General features: G+C 42.6%; 2 protein-coding genes across 13 annotated transcripts in view; one reads left to right on the forward strand and one right to left on the reverse strand.

Annotated features, from left to right (window-relative positions):
* Positions 1-13512, forward strand: part of fzd3a (frizzled class receptor 3a) — a 62205-nt gene extending 48693 nt beyond the window's left edge. The window contains exons 8-9 of one of the 3 annotated variants that reach the window (XM_088089676.1): positions 10898-11344; positions 11451-13512. In XM_088089676.1, the coding sequence (XP_087945802.1) occupies positions 10898-11344; positions 11451-11706 (703 nt within the window). In that variant the 3' untranslated portion in view covers positions 11707-13512. The remainder of the gene's footprint in view (positions 1-10897; positions 11345-11450) is intronic. The other 2 variants (XM_088089677.1, XM_088089678.1) reach the window with 2 other exon arrangements.
* A 2349-nt stretch (positions 13513-15861) lies between these two features.
* Positions 15862-27353, reverse strand: part of cdc42bpab (CDC42 binding protein kinase alpha (DMPK-like) b) — a 102211-nt gene continuing 90719 nt past the window's right edge. For 7 of the 10 annotated variants that reach the window (XM_088089669.1, XM_088089672.1, XM_088089668.1 and 4 more), the window contains 12 exons: positions 26976-27038; positions 26237-26490; positions 25991-26115; positions 25201-25415; positions 25021-25118; positions 24621-24705; positions 24113-24236; positions 22849-22966; positions 21530-21647; positions 21290-21447; positions 19623-19697; positions 15862-16708 (listed from right to left, as the gene is read on the reverse strand). In XM_088089669.1, the coding sequence (XP_087945795.1) occupies positions 16577-16708; positions 19623-19697; positions 21290-21447; positions 21530-21647; positions 22849-22966; positions 24113-24236; positions 24621-24705; positions 25021-25118; positions 25201-25415; positions 25991-26115; positions 26237-26490; positions 26976-27038 (1565 nt within the window). In that variant the 3' untranslated portion in view covers positions 15862-16576. The remainder of the gene's footprint in view (positions 16709-19622; positions 19698-21289; positions 21448-21529; positions 21648-22848; positions 22967-24112; positions 24237-24620; positions 24706-25020; positions 25119-25200; positions 25416-25990; positions 26116-26236; positions 26491-26975; positions 27039-27353) is intronic. The other 3 variants (XM_088089674.1, XM_042502979.2, XM_088089671.1) reach the window with 2 other exon arrangements.

Here is a 27353-nt window from a genome sequence, read left to right on the forward strand (position 1 = left end):
GGCGCGCTATTTTATGCTATTCTAAGGTATTTTCAGCTGTTTTTGGGACATGTCATATTTTGACATTTTTGCCATACTATAGCCTTGCCTTTTCGCTAATTTTTTCAACGTGCGCATTCATGGTGTTTTGGGATGTTTTTGCAACATTGTATGCTATAGCGTGTTTTGGCGCGCTATTTTATGCTATTCTAAGGTATTTTCAGCTGTTTTTGGGACATGTCATATTTTGACATTTTTGCCATACTATAGCCTTGCCTTTTCGCTAATTTTTTCAACGTGCGTATTTATGGAGTTTCGGGACGTTTTTACAACATTGTATGCTATGGCGTTTCTTGGCGCGCTATTTTATGCTGTTTTGAGGTGTTTTCACCTGTTTTTGGGACATGTCATATTTTGATATTTTTGCCATACTATAGCCTTGCCTTTTTGCTAATTTTTTCAACGTGTGTATTTATGGTGTTTTGGGCCGTTTTTGCAACATTCTATGCTATGGCGTGTTTTGGCGCGCTATTTTATGCTGTTTTGAGGTATTTTCAGCTGTTTTTGGGACCTGTCATATTTTGACATTTTTGCCATACTATAGCCTTGCCTTTTTGCTCATATTTTCAACATGTGTATTTATGGTGTTTTGGGACGTTTTTGCAACATTCTATGCTATGGCGTTTCTTGGCGCGCCATTTTACGCTATTCTAAGGTGTTTTCAGCTGTTTTTGGGACATGTCATATTTTGACATTTTTGCCATACTATAGCCTTGCCTTTTTGCTCATATTTTCAACGCGTGTATTTATGGTGTTTTGGGACGTTTTTGCAACATTGTATGCTATGGCGTGTTTGGCGCGCTATTTTATGCTGTTTTGAGGTATTTTCAGCCGTTTTTGGGACCTGTCATATTTTGACATTTTTGCCATACTATAGCCTTGCCTTTTCGCTCATATTTTCAAAGTGCTTATTTATGGTGTTTTGGGACGTTTTTGCAACATTCTATGCTATGGCGTGTTTTGGCGCGCTATTTTATGCTGTTTTGAGGTATTTTCAGCTGTTTTTGGGACATGTCATATTTTGACATTTTTGCCATACTATAGCCTTGCCTTTTTGCTCATATTTTCAACGTGTGTATTTATGGTGTTTTGGGACGTTTTTGCAACATTGTATGCTATGGCGTTTCTTGGCGCGCTATTTCATGCTGTTTTGAGGTATTTTCAGCTGTTTTTGGGACATGTCATATCTTGACATTTTTGCCATATCATAGCCTTGCCTTTTTGCTCATATTTTCAACGTGCGTATTTATGGTGTTTTTAGCCGTTTTTGCAACATTCTATGCTATGGCGTGTGTTGGCGTGCTATTTTATGCTGTTTTGAGGTGTTTTCACCTGTTTTTGGGACCTGTCATATTTTGACATTTTTGCCATACTATAGCCTTGCCTTTTTGCTCATATTTTCAACGTGCGTATTTATGGTCTTTTTGGCCGTTTTTGCAACATTCTATGCTATGGCGTGTGTTGGCGTGCCATTTTATGCTGTTTTGAGGTGTTTTCACCTGTTTTTGGGACCTGTCATATTTTGACATTTTTGCCATACTATAGCCTTGCCTTTTTGCTCATATTTTCAACGTGCGTACTTATGGTGTTTTGGGACGTTTTTGCAACATTCTATGCTATGGTGTTTCTTGGCGCGCTATTTTATGCTATTCTAAGGTATTTTCAGCTGTTTTTGGGACATGTCATATTTTGACATTTTTGCCATACTATAGCCTTGCCTTTTCGCTAATTTTTTCAATGTGCGTATTCATGGTGTTTTGGGATGTTTTTGCAACATTGTATGTTATAGTGTGTTTTGGTGCGCTATTTTATGCTATTCTAAGGTGTTTTCAGCTGTTTTTGGGACATGTCATATTTTGACATTTTTGCCATACTATAGCCTTGCCTTTTTGCTCATATTTTCAACATGTGTATTTATGGTGTTTTGGGACGTTTTTGCAACATTCTATGCTATGGCGTTTCTTGGCGCGCCATTTTACGCTATTCTAAGGTGTTTTCAGCTGTTTTTGGGACATGTCATATTTTGACATTTTTGCCATACTATAGCCTTGCCTTTTTGCTCATATTTTCAACGTGTGTATTTATGGTGTTTTGGGACGTTTTTGCAACATTCTATGCTATGGCGTTTCTTGGCGCGCTATTTTATGCTATTCTAAGGTGTTTTCAGCTGTTTTTGGGACATGTCATATTTTGACATTTTTGCCATACTATAGCCTTGCCTTTTTGCTCATATTTTCAACGTGTGTATGTATGGTGTTTTTGGCCGTTTTTGCAACATTCTATGCTATGGCGTTTCTTGGCGCGCTATTTTATGCTGTTTTGAGGTGTTTTCACCTGTTTTTGGGACATGTCATATTTTGACATTTTTGCCATACTATAGCCTTGCCTTTTCGCTCATATTTTCAACGTGCGTATTTATGGTGTTTTGGGACGTTTTTGCAACATTGTATGCTATGGTGTTTCTTGGCGCGCTATTTCATGCTGTTTTGAGGTGTTTTCAGCTATTTTTGGGACATGTCATATTTTGACATTTTTGCCATACTATAGCCTTGCCTTTTCGCTCATATTTTCAACGTGCGTATTTATGGTGTTTTGGGACGTTTTTGCAACATTCTATGCTATGGTGTTTCTTGGCGCGCTATTTTATGCTATTCTAAGGTATTTTCAGCTGTTTTTGGGACATGTCATATTTTGACATTTTTGCCATACTATAGCCTTGCCTTTTCGCTCATATTTTCAACGTGTGTATTTATGGTGTTTTGGGACGTTTTTGCAACATTCTATGCTATGGCGTTTCTTGGCGCGCTATTTTACGCTATTCTAAGGTATTTTCAGCTGTTTTTGGGACATGTCATATTTTGACATTTTTGCCATACTATAGCCTTGCCTTTTTGCTCATATTTTCAACGTGCGTATTTATGGTGTTTTGGGCCGTTTTTGCAACATTGTATGCTATAGCGTGTTTTGGCGCGCTATTTTATGCTGTTTTGAGGTATTTTCAGCTGTTTTTGGGACATGTCATATTTTGACATTTTTGCCATACTATAGCCTTGCCTTTTTGCTCATATTTTCAACGTGTGTATTTATGGTGTTTTGGGACGTTTTTGCAACATTCTATGCTATGGCGTTTCTTGGCGCGCTATTTTATGCTATTCTAAGGTGTTTTCAGCTGTTTTTGGGACATGTCATATTTTGACATTTTTGCCATACTATAGCCTTGCCTTTTCGCTCATATTTTCAACGCGTGTATTCATGGTTTTTTTGGCCGTTTTTGCAACATTCTATGCTATGGCGTTTCTTGGCGCGCTATTTTATGCCGTTTTGAGGTGTTTTCAGCTGTTTTTGGGACATGTCATATTTTGACATTTTTGCCATACTATAGCCTTGCCTTTTTGCTCATATTTTCAACGTGCGTATTTATGGTGTTTTGGGACGTTTTTGCAACATTGTATGCTATGGCGTTTCTTGGCGCGCTATTTCATGCTGTTTTGAGGTATTTTCAGCTGTTTTTGGGACATGTCATATTTTGACATTTTTGCCATACTATAGCCTTGCCTTTTTGCTCATATTTTCAACGTGTGTATTTATGGTGTTTTGGGACGTTTTTGCAACATTGTATGCTATGGCGTTTCTTGGCGCGCTATTTTATGCTATTCTAAGGTGTTTTCAGCTGTTTTTGGGACATGTCATATTTTGACATTTTTGCCATACTATAGCCTTGCCTTTTCGCTCATATTTTCAACGTGCGTATTTATGGTGTTTTGGGACGTTTTTGCAACATTCTATGCTATGGTGTTTGTTGGTGCGCTATTTTATGCTATTCTAAGGTATTCTCAGCTGTTTTTGGGACATGTCATATTTTGACATTTTTGCCATACTATAGCCTTGACTTTTCGCTAATTTTTTCAACGTGCGTATTCATGGTGTTTTGGGACGTTTTTGCAACATTCTATGCTATGGCGTGTTTTGGCGCGCTATTTTATGCTGTTTTGAGGTATTTTCAGCTGTTTTTGGGACATGTCATATTTTGACATTTTTGCCATACTATAGCCTTGCCTTTTTGCTCATATTTTCAACGTGCGTATTTATGGTGTTTTGGGACGTTTTTGCAACATTGTATGCTATGGTGTTTCTTACGCCATTATTTCATGCTGTTTTGAGGTATTTTCAGCTGTTTTTGGGACCTGTCATATTTTGACATTTTTGCCATACTATAGCCTTGCCTTTTTGCTCATATTTTCAACATGTGTATTTATGGTGTTTTGGGACGTTTTTGCAACATTCTATGCTATGGCATTTCTTGGCGCGCTATTTTATGCTATTCTAAGGTGTTTTCAGCTGTTTTTGGGACATGTCATATTTTGACATTTTTGCCATACTATAGCCTTGCCTTTTCGCTCATATTTTCAACGTGCGTATTTATGGTGTTTTGGGACGTTTTTGCAACATTCTATGCTATGGTGTTTCTTGGCGCGCTATTTTATGCTATTCTAAGGTATTCTCAGCTGTTTTTGGGACATGTCATATTTTGACATTTTTGCCATACTATAGCCTTGACTTTTCGCTAATTTTTTCAACGTGCGTATTCATGGTGTTTTGGGACGTTTTTGCAACATTCTATGCTATGGCGTGTTTTGGCGCGCTATTTTATGCTGTTTTGAGGTATTTTCAGCTGTTTTTGGGACATGTCATATTTTGACATTTTTGCCATACTATAGCCTTGCCTTTTTGCTCATATTTTCAACGTGTGTATTTATGGTGTTTTGGGACGTTTTTGCAACATTGTATGCTATTGCGGTTCTTGGCGCGCTATTTTATGCTATTCTAAGGTGTTTTCAGCTGTTTTTGGGACATGTCATATTTTGACATTTTTGCCATACTATAGCCTTGTCTTTTCGCTCATATTTTCAACATGCGTATTTATGGTCTTTTTGGCCGTTTTTGCAACATTGTATGCTATAGCGTGTTTTGGCGCGCTATTTTATGGTGTTTTGAGGTGTTTTCAGCTGTTTTTGGGACATGTCATATTTTGACATTTTTGCCATACTATAGCCTTGCCTTTTCGCTAATTTTTTCAACGTGTGTATTTATGGTGTTTTGGGACGTTTTTGCAACATTCTATGCTATGGCGTGTTTTGGCGCACTATTTTATACTGTTTTGACGTGTTTCTGCTGTTTTTGGGACATGTCATATTTTGACATTTTTGCCATACTATAGCCTTGCCTTTTCGCTAACTTTTTTCAGCGTGTGTATTTATGGTGTTTTTGGCCATTTTTGCAACGTGCAATATTTTGACATTTTTGCCATACTATAGCCTTGCTTTTTCGCTCATATTTTCAACGTGTGTATTTATGGTGTTTTTGGCCGTTTTTGCAACATTCTATGCTATGGCGTTTCTTGGCGCGGAAGTTTATGCTATTCTAAGGTGTTTTCAGCTGTTTTTGGGACATGTCATATTTTGACATTTTTGCCATACTATAGCCTTGCCTTTTTGCTCATATTTTCAACGTGTGTATTTATGGTGTTTTGGGACGTTTTTGCAACATTCTATGCTATGGTGTTTCTTGGCGCGCTATTTTATGCTGTTTTGAGGTGTTTTCAGCTGTTTTTGGGACATGTCATATTTTGACATTTTTGCCATACTATAGCCTTGCCTTTTTGCTCATATTTTCAACGCGTGTATTCATGGTTCTTTTGGCCGTTTTTGCAACATTCTATGCTATGGCGTTTCTTGGCGCGATATTTTATGCCGTTTTGAGGTGTTTTTAGCTGTTTTTGGGACATGTCATATTTTGACATTTTTGCCATACTATAGCCTTGACTTTTCGCTAATTTTTTCAACGTGCGTATTCATGGTGTTTTGGGACGTTTTTGCAACATTCTATGCTATGGTGTTTCTTGGCGCGCTATTTTATGCTATTCTAAGGTGTTTTCAGCTGTTTTTGGGACATGTCATATTTTGACATTTTTGCCATACTATAGCCTTGCCTTTTTGCTCATATTTTCAACGTGCGTATTTATGGTGTTTTGGGCCGTTTTTGCAACATTGTATGCTATAGCGTGTTTTGGCGCGCTATTTTATGCTGTTTTGAGGTATTTTCAGCTGTTTTTGGGACATGTCATATTTTGACATTTTTGCCATACTATAGCCTTGCCTTTTTGCTCATATTTTCAACGTGTGTATTTATGGTGTTTTGGGACGTTTTTGCAACATTGTATGCTATAGTGTGTTTTGGCGCGCTATTTTATGCTATTCTAAGGTGTTTTCAGCTGTTTTTGGGACATGTCATATTTTGACATTTTTGCCATACTATAGCCTTGCCTTTTCGCTCATATTTTCAACGCGTGTATTCATGGTTTTTTTGGCCGTTTTTGCAACATTCTATGCTATGGCGTTTCTTGGCGCGATATTTTATGTCGTTTTGAGGTGTTTTTAGCTGTTTTTGGGACATGTCATATTTTGACATTTTTGCCATACTATAGCCTTGACTTTTCGCTAATTTTTTCAACGTGCGTATTCATGGTGTTTTGGGACGTTTTTGCAACATTCTATGCTATGGTGTTTCTTGGCGCGCTATTTTATGCTATTCTAAGGTGTTTTCAGCTGTTTTTGGGACATGTCATATTTTGACATTTTTGCCATACTATAGCCTTGCCTTTTCGCTCATATTTTCAACACGTGTATTCATGGTTTTTTTGGCCGTTTTTGCAACATTGTATGCTATAGCGTGTTTTGGCGCGCTATTTTATGCTGTTTTGAGGTATTTTCAGCTGTTTTTGGGACATGTCATATTTTGACATTTTTGCCATACTATAGCCTTGCCTTTTTGCTCATATTTTCAACGTGTGTATTTATGGTGTTTTGGGACGTTTTTGCAACATTGTATGCTATGGTGTTTCTTGGCGCGCTATTTTATGCTATTCTAAGGTATTTTCAGCTGTTTTTGGGACATGTCATATTTTGACATTTTTGCCATACTATAGCCTTGCCTTTTTGCTCATATTTTCAACGTGCGTATTTATGGTGTTTTTAGCCGTTTTTGCAACATTCTATGCTATGGCGTGTGTTGGCGTGCTATTTTATGCTGTTTTGAGGTGTTTTCACCTGTTTTTGGGACATGTCATATTTTGACATTTTTGCCATACTATAGCCTTGCCTTTTCGCTCATATTTTCAACGCGTGTATTCATGGTTTTTTTGGCCGTTTTTGCAACATTCTATGCTATGGCGTTTCTTGGCGCGCTATTTTATGCCGTTTTGAGGTGTTTTCAGCTGTTTTTGGGACATGTCATATTTTGACATTTTTGCCATACTATAGCCTTGCCTTTTTGCTCATATTTTCAACGTGTGTATTTATGGTGTTTTGGGACATTTTTGCAACATTGTATGCTATGGCGTGTTTGGCGCGCTATTTTATGCTGTTTTGAGGTATTTTCAGCCGTTTTTGGGACCTGTCATATTTTGACATTTTTGCCATACTATAGCCTTGCCTTTTTGCTCATATTTTCAACGTGTGTATTTATGGTGTTTTGGGACGTTTTTGCAACATTGTATGCTATGGCGTTTCTTGGCGCGCTATTTTATGCTGTTTTGAGGTGTTTTCAGCTGTTTTTGGGACATGTCATATTTTGACATTTTTGCCATACTATAGCCTTGCCTTTTCGCTCATTTTTTCAATATGCACATTTATGGTGTTTTTGGCCGTTTTTGCAACGTGCTATGCTACGTCGTGTCTTGGCACACTATTTCATGCTATTTTAAGGTGTTTTCAGCTGTTTTTAGGACATGTCATATTTTGAAATTTTTGCTATATTATAGCCTTGCCTTTTCGTTAATTTTTTCAATGTGCACATTCATGGTGTTTTTGGCCGTTTTGCAACATTCTATGCTATGGCATGTTTCGGCACGATATTTTGCACGGTTTTCAGTTGTTTTCAGCTGTTTTTGGGACGTTATACTTAAAAATTTTTACGACGTTTTTAATGCGATCTTGGACGTCATACCATACTATGATATTTTTATGCCATTTTGGACGTCATACTACACTATGAAGTTTTTATCCCTTGTTGGATGACACATTATACAATGAATTTTTTGAAACCATTTTTTGAAGACACATGGGGCTGAGTCAGGCTCAGCCCGAAACAATCGAGCAGCCACCCTGTCGACCCATCACCTGCCGAGAAAGGGATTGTGGTCGGGTGCACTGTGTGGCAGGCAGCAGGCAGGGGTGGGCCCCAGGCGTGCTGACCCCTAGCTTCTTAGACTCGCTCTGGGGACGTCGAATGTCACCTCTCTGGTGGGGAAGGGGCCGCAATTTGTGCGGGAGGTGGAGTGGTACCCACTAGATATAGTTGGGCTCATCTCCGCACACAGCTCTGGGTCTGGAACCATACCCCTGGAGAGGGGTAGGACTCCCGCCTTTTCCTGAGTTGCCCAGGTTGAGAGGCTCCTGGCAATGTTTGGATACTCACGACTGTGTGTTGCAAAGAGGAGGCCTCTGACTGTTGTTTGTGCATATACACTGAATGGTAGTTAAGCGTGCTCTGCCTCCTTGGAGTCTCCTCCTTGGCGGTCTCCTGGAAAGGGTGCCAACCAGGGACTCCAAAGTTCTGCTGGGGGACTACAATCTTCACATGGGTGATGACGGAGAATCCTGGAGGGGAGTGATTGGGAGATACCCGATCCGAAACCGAGTGGTGCTCTGTTATTAGACTTCTGTGTTAGTCACAAATTGACCATAACAAATACCATGTTCGAGCACTGGGATGTTTATAACTGTACTTCGTACCATAGCGCCCTGGGCCAAAGATCGATGATCAACATTGTGGTCGTATCATCAGATCTGCAGCTGTATGTCTTGGACATTCATGTGAACAGAGGAGCAGGGCTGTCAACTGATCACCACCTGGTGGTGAGTTAGATCAGGTGGCGGGGGAGGATGCCAGACAGACCCAGTAAACCCAAACAAGTAATGAGGGTGAAATGGGAACATCTGGCAGAGGCGCCTGTACGTGAGCTCTTCAACTCACACCTCAGGAGGAACTTTTCAGGCATACCGGGGGAGGTTGGGGACATGGAATCCGAGTGGTTTGTGTTCAAAAACCTCCATTGTGGAGACTGCTGCTAGAGGTTGTGGTCAGAAGGTCTTTGTGTTATTGCGTTATTGGCCCAGAGGTCTCCAGCAGCAGCAGACCGCAGTACCGGTTGACTAGAAGGGCTGAAGCTGAGGTGGTCGCCAAAGCAAAAACTCAGGTGTGAGAGGAGTCTGGAGAGGACATTGAGTAGGACGTTCGGTCGGCCTCAAGGAAATTCTGGCTAACTGTGAGAAGTCTTTGGAAGGGAAAGCAGGGCTTGTCTCAGGCTGTCCTCAGCAGGGGAGGAGAACTGATGAACGGGACTGGGGATATTGTCAAGCTGTGGAAGGAACACTTTGAGGAACTCCTGAATCCTGTAGTTACGTCCTCTGTGGAGGAGGCAGAGACTGAGGACTCAGGGGAACCTTCATTCATATCCCTGGCAGAGGTCTCTGAGGTGGTTAAAAAGCTCTTTGGCGGCAAGGTGCCTGGAGTGGATGAGATTCGTCCTGAGGTGATGAAGGCATTGTTGGGCTGTCTTAGCTGAAGCGCCTGTTCAGTGTCACATGGAGGTCGGGTACAGTGCCTGTGGCAGACATGGTTGCGGGACTGGAGGGTGTGCTCCAACAATCAGGGTATCAAACTGCTTAACCTCTCAGGGAAAAATTACTCCAGGGTGCTGGAAAGGAGGCTCCGACCAATTGTCAAACCTCAGATTCAGGAGACTGGGTTGCATCCTCGTCGTGGAACAGTGAATCAGCTCTTTACCCTTGCGAGGCTGCTGGAGGGGTCATGGAAGTTTGTCCATCAGGTCTACATGTGCTTTGTGGACTTGGTGAAGGCTTATGACTGCGTTCCTCTGGGAGTCCTGTGGGGGGCACTGAGAAAATATAGGGTGCCGGGGTCGCTGCTACAAGCCATCCAATCCCTTATGACCAAAGTTAGAGCTGTGTCCGCATACTCAGTGTAAAGTCAAATACACTCCTAGTTGGTGTTGCAGGGTTGCCCCTTGTCTCCGATCCTGTTTGTGATTTTCATGTACAGGATCTCAAGGCACAGCCGGGGGGGGGGGAAAGGGGTCCGTTTGTGGGCGACATACTATGCTGTGACATTTTTCTGCCATTTTGGAAGACATAGTATACTATGATGTTTTCATGCTATTTTGGACATACTATCGTGTTACTTTTTTGTGGTATTTTGTACTATGACTTTTTAATGCTACTGTGGAAGATGTATTGTTCTGACTGTTTAAGATCAAAATCTTAAACAGTCAGAACAATACATACTCCACATTGATCTTATAATGCTATTTTATACCATACTATTTTGACATACCATACCATGATAGTTTTTTTCTTTTTGCATTTTTATGAAATATACTTTGACACTTTTCTGAATTTTTTAACCCCATATTATACTGTGAGATTCTTGTCATACTGTGCAACAAAGTTTTCATCACACGCTATACTTTTACCTTTTTTTTTTAATTTTAATGACACACTATACCAAGACAATTTTTTTAAAAAAATTCGATAGTACAGTATAGTATAGTAGGAATTTATTAAAGTGATAATATACTTACCCTTAAAATATATACTGTACTGTGACTGTTTTTAAAAAAATATATAAACTGTTTTTTTTACTGACTTTTTTAATGACTTCAAACTTACTGTCCTGAAATGTGAGATGGTTGTCATGACTCAGCAGTGTGTGTAGGTGTGTGGCTTGGTGGTGAACACTGGCCCTTCTCTGCGCTCATTCCCCTCCCCTCCAAACACAGAGCATTAACCCCCTCTCCCACCGCCTGCTCCACGCACTCCTCCATTCTCTTCTACCACTCCCACAACCCCACTACCTTCCCCCTCTCCCTCCCTACCCTCCTGCGGCTCTCCCTCCCCTCCCTTCCTCCACTCCCCTCCTCCTCCTCCTGCTCTTCCTGCTCCACTCCCTCCTCCTTCCCCTGCTGCAGCAGAATGGTCAACGAGAGCCGACAGGTGCTCCAGGAGCCCGACTTCGCCCAGTTGCTGCTCAGGGACCCCAACACGCCCATCGTGAGGAAGTCAAGGGGGACGTCCACCCAGGGGACCTCCACCCACGCCTCATCTACCCACCTGGCCATGCTGGATGAGCCACCCAGCGCCAGCACCAGCCGGGCCGGCTCGGTCCGCAGCGCACGCTCTAAGATAAGCAGCTACCACGGCAGCCTGCACCGCTCCCGAGATGGCAGGTAGGTCTCGCATCTGTCAGACGTCTTCACAGAGCTGTTTTGTCTTTGTGTATTCCACTACAGAGGATCTGCTGCTGATGCTGCTTTTTGTTTTTCTTCATGTCAGATATACAGCCTCCAGTTTTCGGGCCGCAGATGACCGTCTCCCCTACGGAAGCATGCCTCGCCTCAACGACCAATCACAGTCCAGACACTGCAGCACCAATCGTCTGGACAGTTTGTCGCGGCACGGCTCCACCCAACGACTTGAGAGCCAGTCGCGGCACAGCAGTGTCAGAGACCTCACCAGCACCCAGGCTGCTTTCGGTGTTCCTGGAAACGGGATTCACAGAGTGCTGGAGGAGGACGGAACGACGGCCTGAACCGGATCCCAGGACACTTGCGAAGAAGATGTGACTGGATGGGTACCAGTGAAAGTAGGAAAGCCGACCTTCTTTTTGTGGAAAGTTTAAGAATGTGCGAGAACCAACGGCAAACGTCAGAAAGAAGAGCAGCAAAAACTGCGGTGTCCTCTCCTGTTGAATTTGGGAGCTCAGAGCTGAAGCACAGATTACTGATGACATTAACTTAACGGGGGATTCATCCAGCCAGATGGAGAGGACTGTGTGTGGATCCATGCCTTAAAATGTCTTCTCAGCTTTACTCGAACCACTAGCTGATCCCAAAAACTGAAGTTCAAAATGATTTTTGTCCAGTTCGCAAACCTACGATGGATTTTGTGGTGGTGACGGTGGCCTCTGAGAACCAACACTGGAAAATGACGACGAGGCTTCACTGGTGGACCTACATTACTGAGCCAGAACACAATGTGACCAACGCTGACGGACTGCACTGGATTGTTTTTTACTTGTACTGGACTTGTTTGTATAGAAGACTTGCTGATGGACATCAGACATGATGAGCCTTCTCTTCTAGTCTGTGCTTCTGAGCACTCGGGAGGTTAGAAGCAGGGTACTTTTTTTTTTAAGGTTTACTGGTTACATTTCAACTGTTGTGCTTCTCTTCAGGCACTGATGTCTTTTTCAGTTTCAAATTAAATTCTGGCAACTTAAAGGGGCAGATCACCCCAAAATCAAAAATGCGTATTTTTCTTCTTACCTGTAGTGCTTTTTTATTATTATAGACTGTTTTGGTGCGAGCTGCCGAGTGTTGGACCTATTGGCATTCGTGATGTCCACCCTATCTCCAATATAATGGAACTATAATGGCATTCGGTTTGTGGTGCTCAGAGTGCCAACAAAAACACATTTGAAAAACTCAACGGCAACGTCTCTGTCATGACTCGGTTACTCGCCTTGTTGTGAGCAGTTTGATGTAGGAACTATTTTCTCTCTACAGGACTACACCCTCTAACCGCATCATCCTGTTCATTTCCAACACAAGCCACTCCCACCAAAACACTCTATGTTTCTAAACAGCACTACGGGTTGGAAGAAAAATATGTGTTTTGGTTTGGAGGTGAACTGTCCCTTTAACCTGTTAAAATCCACTATTTATAAAGTTAACTTATTCACACTTGATTTGAAACTCCACATGAAAGGTAACAGATATTAAGTGAACAACTGACACTCTGCAAACGCTGTACGCGACTCCTGAAAGCCTTGTCTCATTTAAAAAAATGTTTATATTGAGGTACTTCATTTGGTGTAATAATGCGAGTATTGATAAAGGAAAAAAATGTCTTTTTGCCAGAATGCAAGGGCTAAACTATAGGAAAAAAAAGCTAAATCCAAACTCCTGCCTTATGACTGTGTGTTTAGACAGAACGCTAAGCTAATTTTTCAGGCAGCATAATTACGTACGTCTATGGAAAGAAACAACAAATGTTTTAACTTGAGTGAAAAATGTGTATGTGTACTGTGTAGAGGCTGAGCTGAACAGCCACTGTCCGGTGCGAGTTGGTTATTTAGCCACAGTGGGCTGTTGGTGGGGGAGTAAGCAGGAATTGGCTTTGCTTTCTGTCTGAACACACGTTCACAGTTTAAATAGATAGCGCGCCCTTGAATTAGAGTCAAAGTCTGAGTAGTTTGTCCTGTTTAAAAACGTGTCCTTACTTGTATTACTACTGTAAAATATTAGAGCAACATTTCCTCTAGCGGCAAAACTTGTATAGATGTACAAACGGAATTTTTGTTGTTCATTTGTAATAAAGGTTTTTTTTTAAAGAACTGATTTATCGGAGGCAATGACAACACAATCACATGTTGGGTTTGTATTTGTAACAGCCCTCCGCTTTATTGAAATACATCGGAGTCAGGTTAATATAATGAGTTCTCCACATAAGTGTGGCAGCCAGTTCCATACATTATTTTTTGTTTTGACCTTACACCTTAAATATTTTTTTGTGCAAAAAAGAATCTACATCACCTGTAGTGGGTTATCCTCAGTAAAACGCCCAAACCGTTCAAAAAGGAGCAAGTCCAAGTAAAACAACAAACCGAAAACAAAAATGATTACATCTATAACATGCAAAACTGTACAAATTATTACAAAGCAATCCTAGAAAAAAAACAAAGTGTAATATGATATGAAAGAGCAAAATAATATAGAAGGTACTGTAGATAAGACCTCACTGAAATGCAAAGGCGTTTGAATTTTTTTTTGAATGTTTTTAAATTTTTCTTCCACTGTGGCACCTCAGCCATCAAACCACCTGCCACCCTTCACCCCGACAACATTTTCTTCTATCATCTCCACCTTTTCTTCCTGCTGTCTCCACCCAGGTCACATCTACTGTACATCATCTGTACCTCACTCGCTCTCTCGCTCCATCCATCCATCAAACAAACTCATCTAAATTCATTGGTTCTGACATTTCCTGAGTTTCTCTTCCCCTCTCCTCAAACTGGGATGTCTGGGATCACTTTTCTGTACAATATTGGCTGATAATAAAACACCTGGCTACGTCACCCCCCGTCTAAATACATTCTACAGAAACTCCAGCAGTAACTACGGAGACTCACTAGCTTAAAACGTCTCGAAGAGGTTTTTGCTTGGAATAAAACCAGCTGCTCTCCGTCTCTCGCTTCATATAAAATGGAATACTAAAAGAACACTTGGAATGGGTTGTTTACAGCTACGTTGTTGTGTTTCGACCTGGGGAGGAATGACCACCAAAGTACTCGTTTTTGCTTCCCTTTCTAACAAACAAGACAAGCGGAATAAACTGGAGGAATCTGGAGGCCGCTGACCTGTAACTCTGCACCAACAACGGGCCAGAAACAGAGTTCAATATGTGCGTTCTTCTTACAGTTAATACCACATTATAACCACGGGCTAGTTAGTGTTTAACGTCAGGACAGTCGACATTGTTCCCGCACAGTTTTACCTCACTCTGCCCTGTGAGCCGTGCTTTTCTGTCTGTCTGTAGGCTGAAGGAGATGAACAGAGGTAACAGGTTTTTGGCTGTGCACGGCCTGCTCTGCAGCCAGGAGCTGCCTCACCGTGTAATGCTCTTTCAGGGGCCTGCCAAAGAAAACCCGCCTGCAGGGGGGTTTACACATCCAGCCCTGCTAATGTTACAGACAACAGGTAGCACTGAGGTTATTTCATCTGCTTATCAAGACAAACGGTGCTGACTTTTAAGTGTTTACATTCTCATTTTAGTGTTTTTGTTTTGTTTTGTAAATCAAGAGCTCTCTTAATGTTGCTTCATAATCAACAAATCAACCAAACTTTCTTCAGAATATACAAAGGCTGTCAGAAAGACTAAATACTGTCCCTCTTTTTGTCCATTTTTGGTTAAATCAAGCTCAGTGGAATGACTTTCCATCCAGGTACCACAGCCAATTAAACACACACATGATTAAATGATCAGCTCCTCCTATCACAGCCAGAGGAGGAGCACGACAAGGCATTTGCTGCATAAAAACACCACCTCAGCGCGCGCGTGTGTCGATACATGTGTGATAAATGCACGTGTTCACTCTACAGTACGGGCAGTAGTGTCGATGCATACTCTTCACTCAAACGCAAACCGAGTGGGGAAAAAAAAACCAACAACACACAACACAATGCGTGTCATACATAAAATTAAAACAAAATCTATAAAACAAATCTAAAATCAATCGGTAAAAAAAGAGAAAACTGAAAGTGGTTTAAAATGGCTTTTTGTGTGAATACAACCCCAAAACACTCCGTAAAAGTCAAAGAGGATTTTTTTGTCTTTCCCGTGTAGTTCTCTATAGTATTTTCCTTATCATATATTACTCTCTACTTTGAACCTATGTACATTATTGTGATGGGAGCCTGTGAGTTTGGTTGTACAGCAAACGCCTACACTACGACGGAGGACACGTCCAGAGCTGCTGGATGATGTCACTCGAACCGATGAGGAAGAGAGTAGCACAGAGGAGCTGTGGTGATGTCATACGAGCCAGCATTATTATTACGTTATTATTATTATTATTATTATGAACGCTGCTTGTTTGCTGATGGTCAAAATTAAAAAATAATATAAAGTCACTGCACTTAATATGAGCAAAAGAAAAAAAAATCATTGCTTTCCTTTCTCTCTGTTTTCTTTTCTTTTTTTTTTTTTTTTTAAACATTTTGAATTTTTGCAGCACCCGAAGAGAAAGCAAAGGAGGGAAGTGAGGACGGGGTTAAACTCCACCCGTCTGATTCCGGCCGTGAAGTGAGCCTCCCTTTCCTCGTCTAAGATTGATAAATAAATTAAAATATTGTCCCCTAAAACCCAAAGGGTCCTATGTACAAGTACAAATCATTTCTCGCGATAATACTCCTCTTTTTGTTGCATCGTGAGGCTTTAGAGTCTCTGAGCGGGGCCGTGGACACAGTGGCGTCGTTTCGGTTTATCGCGAAAAAACAGCCGAGCCGGGAGTTTTTTTTTCCTATATCGTTTGCCCTTTCCGGATAAACACATGCACACACGCTGGCGAGCGCATACAGCTTCTCTCAAACACACACACACACACACACTTGCACCCTCACACACACCTTTTTCAGAACCTCAGACGTTCCCTTGACAAGAAGACGGACTCAGCGTTTCTGCCCCGTCTTGGAAGTATGATGAGAGACAAACGGAGGTTGTTAAGTGGGACAAATGTTCGTCAGGAGGTGCAGTTCTCCGGGCAGTGGGGGGGTGGGGGGGTACTCAGAAAGGATGTGAGAGGCTGCGGTTGAGGAGGGAGAGGCGGGAAAGGAGGAGTCCTGTGCTGTCGGTCGGTCGGTCGGTCGGTCGGTCGGTGGGGTCGAGATGTTGGCCGAGGCTCATGTGTCCCAGCCCATCCGGTCTGTGCTCTCCAGGGACAGGGACTTGGTCTTGTGTGGGGAGGCCGGACTGGGAGGGCTGCTGAAGGTGGAGCTGTTGGAGGCCGTGGAGTGACGGGGGGAGTCCGAGTCCTGCAGGAGGAGACAGGAGATACATGAAGGAAGAGGGATTGGAAATGAAGAAAGTGGGTGAAGCATGAGGAAGAGAAAAAAGGGAGAAGAAGAAAATACATAATCAGATGATGTGAAGACCTTAAACGTGTGTTACAGACTCCGGCTGGGCTGCACCAAACCAACAAGGACTCACTTCTTCTAAGATTAGCTCTGATCAGAGTTTAGTGACACTAGGTTAACATAATTAACACTAACAGGGGAAACCTGAAAAAGTCATGGAATTTATACACATCATTGAAAGTTTTGGAAAAGTCATGGAACTTGTGAGTAAAGATAGCAAGCAGCACTAGCAGTTTGTTTTTTCACAAATGCCTGGAAAGTGTGTTTTTGTAGGCCTTTCCTTTTTCAAGTACTTAAAGCCATGAAATCGGGGTAAAATATTTTGGAAAGCAAAAAACATTGCATTGTTCCTAAAAATGTTTTTTCCTCCTTTGAAAAACACTTGGAAAATCATTTATTCATTCACTGTCCGGTTCAACAGAATTAAATTTAAAATGTATTATTTTTGCAGATTATAATGATATATTATTATATATAATTATTACGCATTTATTTAAATTACATTTAGAATTAAATGTATTTGTGAAAACTAAACTGATATTTAAAGAAAGGTTTGAACTGAATCTTTCTAAATTTAAAGCTAGTTTTTAAGTTTGGTGCAGCAGAATAAAACTTGCTTTAATGAGGTTTAAAAGTGAGTTGTTGTTGGTGCACCTCAGCCTGAGAGTCTGTCTGAGTCTTAAAGCCAGAGGGGAAATGAGACTAAGACTACTGTTTTAAAACTCTTCAGTCTCTCGGGGGGGTGGTGGCTCACTGCTCTGTGCCTGGGAATCATGCAAACATCTCGGCCTCTCTCTCTGCTGCTGTTTGGGGTGGAGGACAGATGTAAAGTGGGACTGCATCACGGTGCCCCCCCCCCCCTCGTCTTCCACTACATTCCACATCATCAGCAGATGAACAGCTCAATTGACCAGAAATGATCAGCTGAGGGAAAACAAACATGCAGGCGGGCCAGATGAAGGGGGGTGTGGGTTAAACCTTCATACTGTGCAGCACAGTATGACTCACATCCTTTATGTGAGGAAATTTAACCCAAAACAGACATGATACCTGCCGCTCCGTCCCTTTTAAACAGAGGACTGTACACTGAGCTCCTAAAACGGCTCATATGTGGCACAATGAGCACGATTCTGCTTCCAGGTCAGTGATGCTGTCCTCAGGTTAGGGCCTCTACAGTGATCTCATTTGCTGAATGAAAAGCTCTTTTTCCTCTTCACTGACTCTGCGCTTGATTGTCTTTGATGGACAACAATCGTCTCCTGTTTGGGTCCAATCTAAACACATCTGTCCTATCGGACAGCAGGCAGCACGTTCGTCCTGCTGTCTCTCTTCTACCATCTGCAGCTGCAGGGAAACACAGTGGAGCTGTGAAACATCGCAATGCAGGCGCTTTCAGACGACTGCAGTCAGCGCGCCTTATTAGGAGCTTTAAAGCTCCCACGTCAGATAAGTTCCTCTTCCAGCGTGAGAGGAACCCTGAGCCACGTGAGTGCTGGTCGAACACGAGCCACATTTTATGCCAGCCTTAAAGCACACAACTTTTCAAGAGATTTCACCGTCGCAGAAAAATTTCCAAAGACGGAATGAAATCAGGATTTTACAGCACCCGGTTGGTGCACACGTCATGATCTCGGTTGTTTGGTGTGAACTGACACAGTTCATCTTCACCATCACGTTGATGCCAAATTGACAAGAATACTGTCAACATATGACGACTTTTACCTTGTGTTATGGGTTTTTTGCGCACACAAAGTGATTGTTAATAAGTCATATTTCTGGGCATAATAAAGGGATCTACTCTTAGTCTTACAAATCGAACCCCGTCTGATTTGCAAAATCTCAGTCATGTCGGCCATGTAAACAGCACACGACAGCTTGAGACAAAAAGAAAAAGAAAAAGAAAACAGCTGGACCAACAATTCAGTCCAGGCTTAACTGAGCATATACGCGACGGGGGAAATACAAGGCGATTTTAACTCGTCAGCGTATAGTAGTCGTCGGCTGGCTTGCGTCACTGCGTTGCTATTGGCGGTGCAAATATAAACAGAAAAAAAGCCCTTTTCTTGGGGGAGCTCTGCAGAACCGTTTGATCTGAAAACACCTTTTCACACTTGTTATGTTAAATAATCTTACACCAGTCCTGTGTTTCTCACAGCACACACATCTTTCACAGTCAGCGTAAATCTGTCTGTAACACTGTGTTTAAAAGCACTCAGCCTTTCCACCCACATGAACTCATCGGTCATTGAACCAGAGATGTGCATCAGAATCACTCCAAACCATGCAGCTGCTGTGATCTTTTCTAATCCAATTTGTAATCAATCAGGTGATGCATTTATCATTGCAGAAACACCCTGCAGGGTCCTGTGGAGCCCTGACTGCGCAGCGCACTTATCAGTCTGTATTGCTGGACAGCTCGTGGTTAGAAACACGGGCTGGCTGTCGGGGAGCCGTGTGGAAGCAGACATGCTCTGTGACTGTGGGAGGAAAAAATGGCCGAGCAGCAGCGGCGGCGGCGTTGCACTCTTGAAATAGTCGGCAACCAAAGATGACAGCGGCCAGGTGAGGGACAGACTGATGGTGCGGCTGATGCTCCGGTGACAGATGTGACAGGATGCTGCTGATGTGACGGGGCTGAGATGGTGCAGCGAGAGCTGTGGCACGGCAACAGTTTCCCTGACAACATGTGACTGTAGTTTTATTAATGCACCCCATGCTAATGTGTTGATAGAAAGTGACATGATGGTGTGTTCTGCGTGTGGTGACACGGTGCTCTCAGTTGTGTGTTTGGCGTTGCAGCTGTTGACATTACCTTCATCTTACTAAGCAGGGTCCTTAAAGCCCTTTTCAGATCGGGGGTCTTCTCCGACGGTGAGACTGCCTGCCACTGCAGAGGAGAGTTCAGACTCAGCGCCCAGCCCACAGACAACATACTGGGGTGGGAGAGGGGGGAGGGGGGAGGCAGGAGGGGGGGGCGAGGCACAGCTGAGTGAGGGCGGAGGGGGGCGAGGAATGGGGCAAAAATGGAGCTGACAGCGTCCAGGCGTATGGGCCATGAGGATGGGGGGAGCCACAGGAAGGATGGCGGGCGGTCTGAGGGTGGGAGGGTGGATGGGGGTAGAAGTTGCCCAAAACCGCAAAAGCTACTGCAGTTACTGTTTGATCCAAGATATCATGTAAATGTGTCTATTAGCTGTGTAAGCAGGAATCAACACCACTGCCTGACTGCTTCGATTTTAGGGCTCAAACGTGTACAAACTGTTGCATTGTGTGTTACAGTGTTTCCGACATTAATTTGAGGCAACAGCTAGCCCGAGCTAAACCTACAGCAGGTCCCGTGGGAAGGCTTTGGCGAGCGTTCACTATAAAGCGCTGACATCACAGGGAGCTAACCAATCAGTCGGAGAGGTGGGATGAGGTGATAGGCCTGCACCCGGAGGCGGGATGTTTGTGACGGATGGGATAGAGGGAGGAGTTCTTTCAATGGGGAACAGTATGATTTTTTTTTTTCTTCCATATCTAGTTTCTACTATCGTCCATAAACCGTCCATACAGAACTCAGTCCTCTCTTAAAGGGACAGTATTTTATATAGCAGTGGTTCCCAGCTGGTCCAGCCTCTGTTCAAGGTCTGCACATCGGAGAAATGACCACATGTTCTTTTTGTTTTTTTCTTTTTTACAAACTGTAAATAACACGTGGCCTTAAAACAAAATGCAAAAACGTATTGCAAGAATGAAGTGCAATTAGATAAAACCAGGGGCTTTTCTAGGACATTGGGGGTTTAGCCCAGACTTCTGTAGGTAAAAAAAAAACAAAAAAAAAAACAAGCCTTCCAAACCTGCAGGCTGGTGGGTTTGGAAAGCATGTTTTCTTTAAAAATATTTGTGATTTTTTTCTGCCCTATTTAAAGTTTTGGCATTATTTGGTTTATTTTTTAAAGAAATCCTTATCACAGCCAGAAACTGTAAAAATAGAAAATATCATTGGATTTTCACATTTCTGACAATCCTTGAAAAAATCATATGAGACAAACACTGCATGAACTATGTGCATTTTCCCCGAGTCACTCAGGAAGGCTCAAGACAAAATATTTGTAGCTTTGAGGGGGATAAAAAGAAAAAGAAAAAGAAAAACAGCCACCCATCTCCTCTGACAAATGAAGAAAAGTCCCTTAGGTCATATAATATCAAGAACAGGGCAATAAACGAGTTACTGTTCTTGGAAAAAAAACCAAAACTCTCACTCTACAGCAGGAAACTGCACTTCAAAATAACAGCTCTGTGCTGCAAATTCACTGTACTTCTACATAAACTGTTTTTCACAGACTTGACTCGGTCACGAGTCACTTCTAGTCCATTCAGAATGAACACACGACCCACTTTTGGACCACGCCCCACCAGTTGGGAACCACTGTTATATAGAATCTTTTACAGTCAGCTGCACATGACGCTGTGTTCAGGGTGTGTGTCTGCACTGACCTCTCTGTCAAACTGTGAGAGCGGAGCGTCACCACAGTCCATGCCTCCTCCAGAGGACAGGGAGCTCTCCGAGGGAGACGTCATGGTCTGCCGTTTGGATCCGTAGCTTCCTCCTGACAGCTCTCTGCGGAGAGCGCTGCCGTTCTGGGAGGACGATCCTGGAAAGAGACGAGGACGTCAGGGTGGAGGTCGGTGCTGCAGTGATGGAATTTGATAAAGTGGAGAGCTTCTGTTACTCACGTATGCCCAGTCCGCTGCTGGCGCTCATGGAGCGGCCCGGCTCGCCCCGGTTCTTGGTGATGGAGGGGATGCTGACTGAACCGCTGAAACCCGCACGGCTCTCCTGAACACGGACGTTCTGGTTTAAACACGCACAGAGCAAACACACACACACACACACACACACACACACACAGTGCAGTGCAGGGAACAGGAGTGAGGAGAGTGCAGTGATACACACTACATGCTCATACACACATGTGGTCAGCGTGTGACTGACCACCGAGGTTAAAGGCAGATAGACACGCTTAAACACACAGCCGGTCAAGAGGAGCAAGATCAGTCCACTTCAGAGGACAGAGGGACATGAGGAGGAGGACATGTGATTCAACCGAGCTTTAAAAGTTAGTTTACAAAGTACGGAAAAAAAAAGAAACCGTGCAGAATTCTCTGCTCACATCACAGTGTTGGCATGCTACAGTGGACAGCAAAGGACAAAAGACAAGGAGGGACGCCTGCTCTGTAGAAGCAGGTCTGCAAACACACACACCTCAAACAGTCCACGTGTGACTGTTAGAATATCAACATGCATGTTTCTGTTTGCCTCTGTGATTACTGCAGGCTTCCTACAGCCTGAGACAAGCTAGATTTAAGACTTTTTATGAACTTTTAAAGCCACTCAAGGTGACATTTAAGACTAGTTGAACAATAACAATACTGACAATAAAAATAAAAAAAATATATATACATGAACAGAAAAATTACCAAGTGCTAGGGACACTTTTGCACAAATGTTTGCTGTTAAATTAAACCTGATCTTTATATTCAACTTAAAAATTTAGATGATCGACTTTGAATGTTGAGAAAAATAAAATAAAACTTTCTGAAGTGAAACACATGGAAAACAATGAACATATTCTCATTAAAAAAAGCTTGTTTATTTGTTATTTGTTTAGATGTGGTGAATGTATAGTTTTGCTGCTTCCTCTGTTCTGATCTGTGTGACATTTATGTGAGAGGCTTTTGGTAAATGACTAAAAAAAAAAAAAGATATCTTTTATTTTGAGATATTACAACACAACACCAGAAAAAAACTTCAGAATGTCCCACTTCCCATGTCCTATAATTTTTAAGATTTATGAAAGGTTGACTTAAGACGTTTTAATGCCAATTAAACCCTTATTTTTAGATTAATAATTCAATGCCTTTTAAAACTTTTTAAAGTTCTGCAGGAACCCTGGTGATTACTACAGGAGGCGCAAGTCTGCTAACATAAGTCTTCAGGAATGTGTGTGTGTGTGTGTGTGTGTGTGTGTGTGTGTGTGTGTGTGTGTGTGTACCATGGGCAGGTCTTTTAGGATCTGGATCCCGTCTCCTGGTCCCATGTGGGCCACGTGGTTGAAGTTGGTGGGGTTGGAGATCAGCTTGTTCCTCATCTCTGGATCTCTCAGCATCTCTCTGGATTCACACACACACACACACACACACACACACACACACACACACACACACACACACACACACACACACACACACACACACACACACACACACACACACACACACACAAGATGAGTGCAGGCACAAAGAGGTTTTCAGTAACGACACTGGATGAGAGTGAGAACAGCAGCGCGCGGCGTTTGGCAGAGCCAAACTGAAATGTGGCTTTGGTCTCCTGCTCATCATCTCTCCTCCACTGACCATGAATTGCACCTTCAGGACAACAAGCACAACGCTGCTGTAAATTGCTTTCCATTTGTTTTTTTGACTACTGACCAACATCTACAACATGTAATATTGGTTTTGCTTCCCTGCATGCTCTGAAATGAGAATTCAGTTGTGCAAGTGTGTTTTAGTGTTGAAGCTATTTTATTGAAAATGATAAGTTCCTGAGCTTTCACACTTTATTAACTATTTTTGCCGTCTTCAAACATAATGAAGACCAGAAGAGCACGTGGAAGCAGTGATACCAGTACTGTTGCTAAGTGCTCCATGGGAAACACAATTAAAAAAAATAGTTGTTAGCATGTCAGCACTGATTCTAATGTCAACATTGATTTGTGGCTAATTTTACCTAACTTTTAAAAAAACGTACTAACACGGTACCTGCATCATCTGCTGCTTGGATTTTATCTGCTGATATTGTCAAATAGTGTTGTATATTCTTAACTTGTACATGTTTATTTTATATTGCGTGCTTTTTGTCTTAATGTTGTTTGTCTTCACCGTTGTACATACTATATCTTCATGTTGTTGTTATTTTAAGATGCCAATTAAAATCAAGCAGGGGAGCACAGATGAAAACGAGCTCCCCAGCTAACTCGGGTGCATTTACATTTGTTTAAATGTGGATGAATCTACATTGTCCATTCTTAAATAAATAAATTACAAATTACATTAAAACACACACGGAGTAGAAGGTCAGGACAAAAAATAGAGCACAGAGGATGCACAAGAAGCTGCGAGAGACTTAATTAGATAACAGAATTGCTGAAGCAAAAGAAAGTTAGATGAAAAATAGTGAAAAGGAATGAGTAAAAAAGCCTAAAACAATATCTGGTGATCTGATGTACATCACGCCGCCTCGTGCTGCCGGTAAACTACCTCCTCTGCTGAAGTCGCTCTTCCTCGGGCACCCTGAAGGAGAAACGTCTCTTGTTGTTCATGCTGCGCACCATCTGCTTCCTGCTGTTGTCTGACGTCTCCGGGACGACCAGCTCGTCACCCTCTGAAAGATCACAGCAGGGCCACAGGCCTGTTTACACCAACGACTACAAAGTGCTGAAATATTTACTTTAGTGGTTGAGAGTGGCACATACAACTTTCTATTGTTACTCAAAATGTTTTTGTTCTACAAAACATATTTTATACAGAGCAGAGGAAAAGTTACACAGTGACAAAATAGCTTTAAAGTTCATCAGTTCAAGCGTTAAATCCTAAAATGACGACTGCAGCTACATATTCCACCAAAGCGTACTGTGGAAACCGTGACAGAGAGCGACCAATTTGGACCACAGTGGAAAAAATCTTAGACTTTATCACGTCATCCTTGACACATCCGTGACAATTTTAGGCATGTGATGCTCCTCACAAAAAAAATGTGAATTCTTACCGGCCATCTTGTTTCTGAAGTAGATTAGCCTGACTGTTTCCAGTCCCAGCAGGTTCAGAGAGCCGTCAACATTCAGAGGTCGCACCTGAAGGGAAGAGCAGAGAAATCTATCATTATTTGATTTTCAATGACTGATTTGTGTTCAGTAATCACGTGCTGTATTGCAGAAATTTACTTCATCATGTAAAAACTTTCAAATCTACAGCTTCTTTATCTATTAATATTGTCGGATGGTAATCAGAAGACTAAGTGAGGTTACTATGGTGACGGGGGCAAACAGGATTCATTCATCTGATCCAGCAGGTGGAGCCAGAGATGCCTCTAGCTGTCTGAATTTCTTAACACTCTGCTGCTGAGGTGACAATCATATTTCCAGCAGGCCACAGTCCACAGCACTGACCTTCTTGAGGGGGATGGTCTGGATCCACTCCATGGTGTTGACATCAAACACATCGACAGCGTTCTCACTGTACACTGACAGGTAAGGGGCGTTGTAGCCTGGACAAAAGGAGACATGAATCACTTAATCTGCCTCTTCATTTTCATCGTCACGGAAGTTACCGCTCATTCCTGCACTCACAGGCGGAGTTGGGAACAGCGGGCCACATCAGCTCCTGCTGACGCGACCTGCGGCCCTGGGAGTCCACATACACTCCGATGGCGCTGAAGCACAGCAGCAGCTCCTTGCTGGAAATCTCCACGGCGCAGAGGGCGTCCAGGCCCTGCTGAGGGATAAAGGCCAGGGTGTGGTCCTCGTGGTGGAGCAGACTGACGGGGGACATGTCACCATGGACACTGTGGAGGACATCCCAGGGTTACATATATTAAATAAAGTTGATGTTTTTTTTCATCAACAGCAAATGCACAAACAGTAAACAACAAAAGAAACAAGAATTGTGTGAGCAGAGAAAGAAGACAAACCAAACTAATAAAAAAAACACTGGTGAAAACACAGAAAAGAAAAAAGGACACGTGCTATCACAAGTTGCAGGTTATTGACATACAGTATGAAACTGTGATACAGATAACCTGTAAGACCATTAACTGTTTAATTTTCCAATCTGAATAATGACTGGTTGCCAGATTTTCTGAAAGAGTTTATCCCTGTTTGACACGGTGAATCTCATTTTCTCCAAATGTACATTGGCTTATTCCTTCAGCTACATTTTCAATGTCCGGAGGTTCTCAGATTTCCAAAATTGTGGCAGCAAATTAAGACAGTTTAATTAGAACTTAAATACATTTATACAGAGTTTAGTTATTTCAGCAGCGAGTGCATGATATTAAATAAAAAAATGACAACAATCTCACATGTAAATAGCAAAAAAACTTCTCCACTGTATTTGATTGTCGGTTACCGGGAGTCGTACCTGTAGCGGGTGAAGCCAGACTGGTACCCTACATAGAGACGCTCACTGAGCAGACCCATCCACTGAACGGGCCCCGGCGCCTGCAGCTCTCGCAGCCGACGATGACGTGCTTTACTCTTATTCACCTGGAGAGCAGCGGGACAAATAATATGAATGAGATAAAACAAAATAACAAAACGCTGAAGTTGGCTTGAAAGAAATAATTTTTTGGGGAGCTGATGTATTTGATAAAGAGTGCTTTCAGACCTCGTAGCAGATGATTTGTCTCTTCATGGCCACGCAGAGGCAGGTGAGCGAGCCGTTGCGGACGGGGCCGGAGACAATGGTCTGGCAGCCCTTTGTCTCAGCCAGCTTGTAGGACTCGGTCTCGCGGCCGTCCAGCGCCTGCGTGGGGAAGAGACGGACGTGACGGTTCCTGCCGGAGATGACCGCCAGCAGCTGCTCCTGGGGAATCAGGTCGATGTGGTGCACCTTCTTGTTGTCCCCCACACGGATTATTTCTGAGGACAGACGGAAAGAAGGCAGTGAATGAAGAGGAGGGGCGAAAAAGAAGGCGGTGAAGGTTAGAGAGGAACAGAAACAGGCAGCTGTGGGTGTGACATAAAAAAAGGTCATCAAAACAAGTGAACAAGAACACAGGACGGATCTTTAAGGTTAAGATTTGAACTCAACACCAAAAAAAATACACCCCTTCCGTCAGTGCTCCTTCAGAAGCTCTGGTAATATTTTCATTGTTACTTATTTCGTTATCATGATGGTGTAGCTCTCTGGTGCACTGGGATGTAAAAGAGGGAATGTAGACAGCATTGTGTTTGTCACAGTCTGAGTCATTTTGTTTGTTTCCTGTTTACAGAGCCGGGGCTGAGAATGAACACTGGATTTTTTTTTTTAGCGCTGACACAGAACAGATACAGTATTTGCTGAATTTCACCAAAAGTACATTGGATAAAAATGTCAGACAGCACCTTTAAAGAGCGGATCTTACCATCTTTGGTGACATGGATGACAAAAAGGCCTTCCTCGTTGCCCAGGGCGACACGCTCGTGATCTGAGGGCAGAGCAAGTGAAGCAAGACGGCCGTTTCAGTGCCAGTAAGAGGACAGAAAAGGAAACTCTGTGCAGAAAATGTTCCAATCTGATGGCTTCTATTATCATAACACGATGAAACTGCAGAAACTCAGAGAGACTCTCTCATCTAATTGGCTGTCTGTGAAAATAGCTCGACCTGAAATAACTACAAACGGATGAAAATACACAAAGACGGAACTTTCTCTTGTTGAGATAATGACTGCACTGACATGATAAAGACATTAAAAGGAGATCTGGGATCTGGATTAGCTCTGACATATTTGAATTTCTTCCC

The sequence above is a fragment of the Plectropomus leopardus genome, chromosome 16, assembly GCF_026936395.1.
Source record: "Plectropomus leopardus strain MGB_pleo_1.0 chromosome 16, ASM2693639v1, whole genome shotgun sequence".
Taxonomy (NCBI): domain Eukaryota; kingdom Metazoa; phylum Chordata; class Actinopteri; order Perciformes; family Serranidae; genus Plectropomus; species Plectropomus leopardus.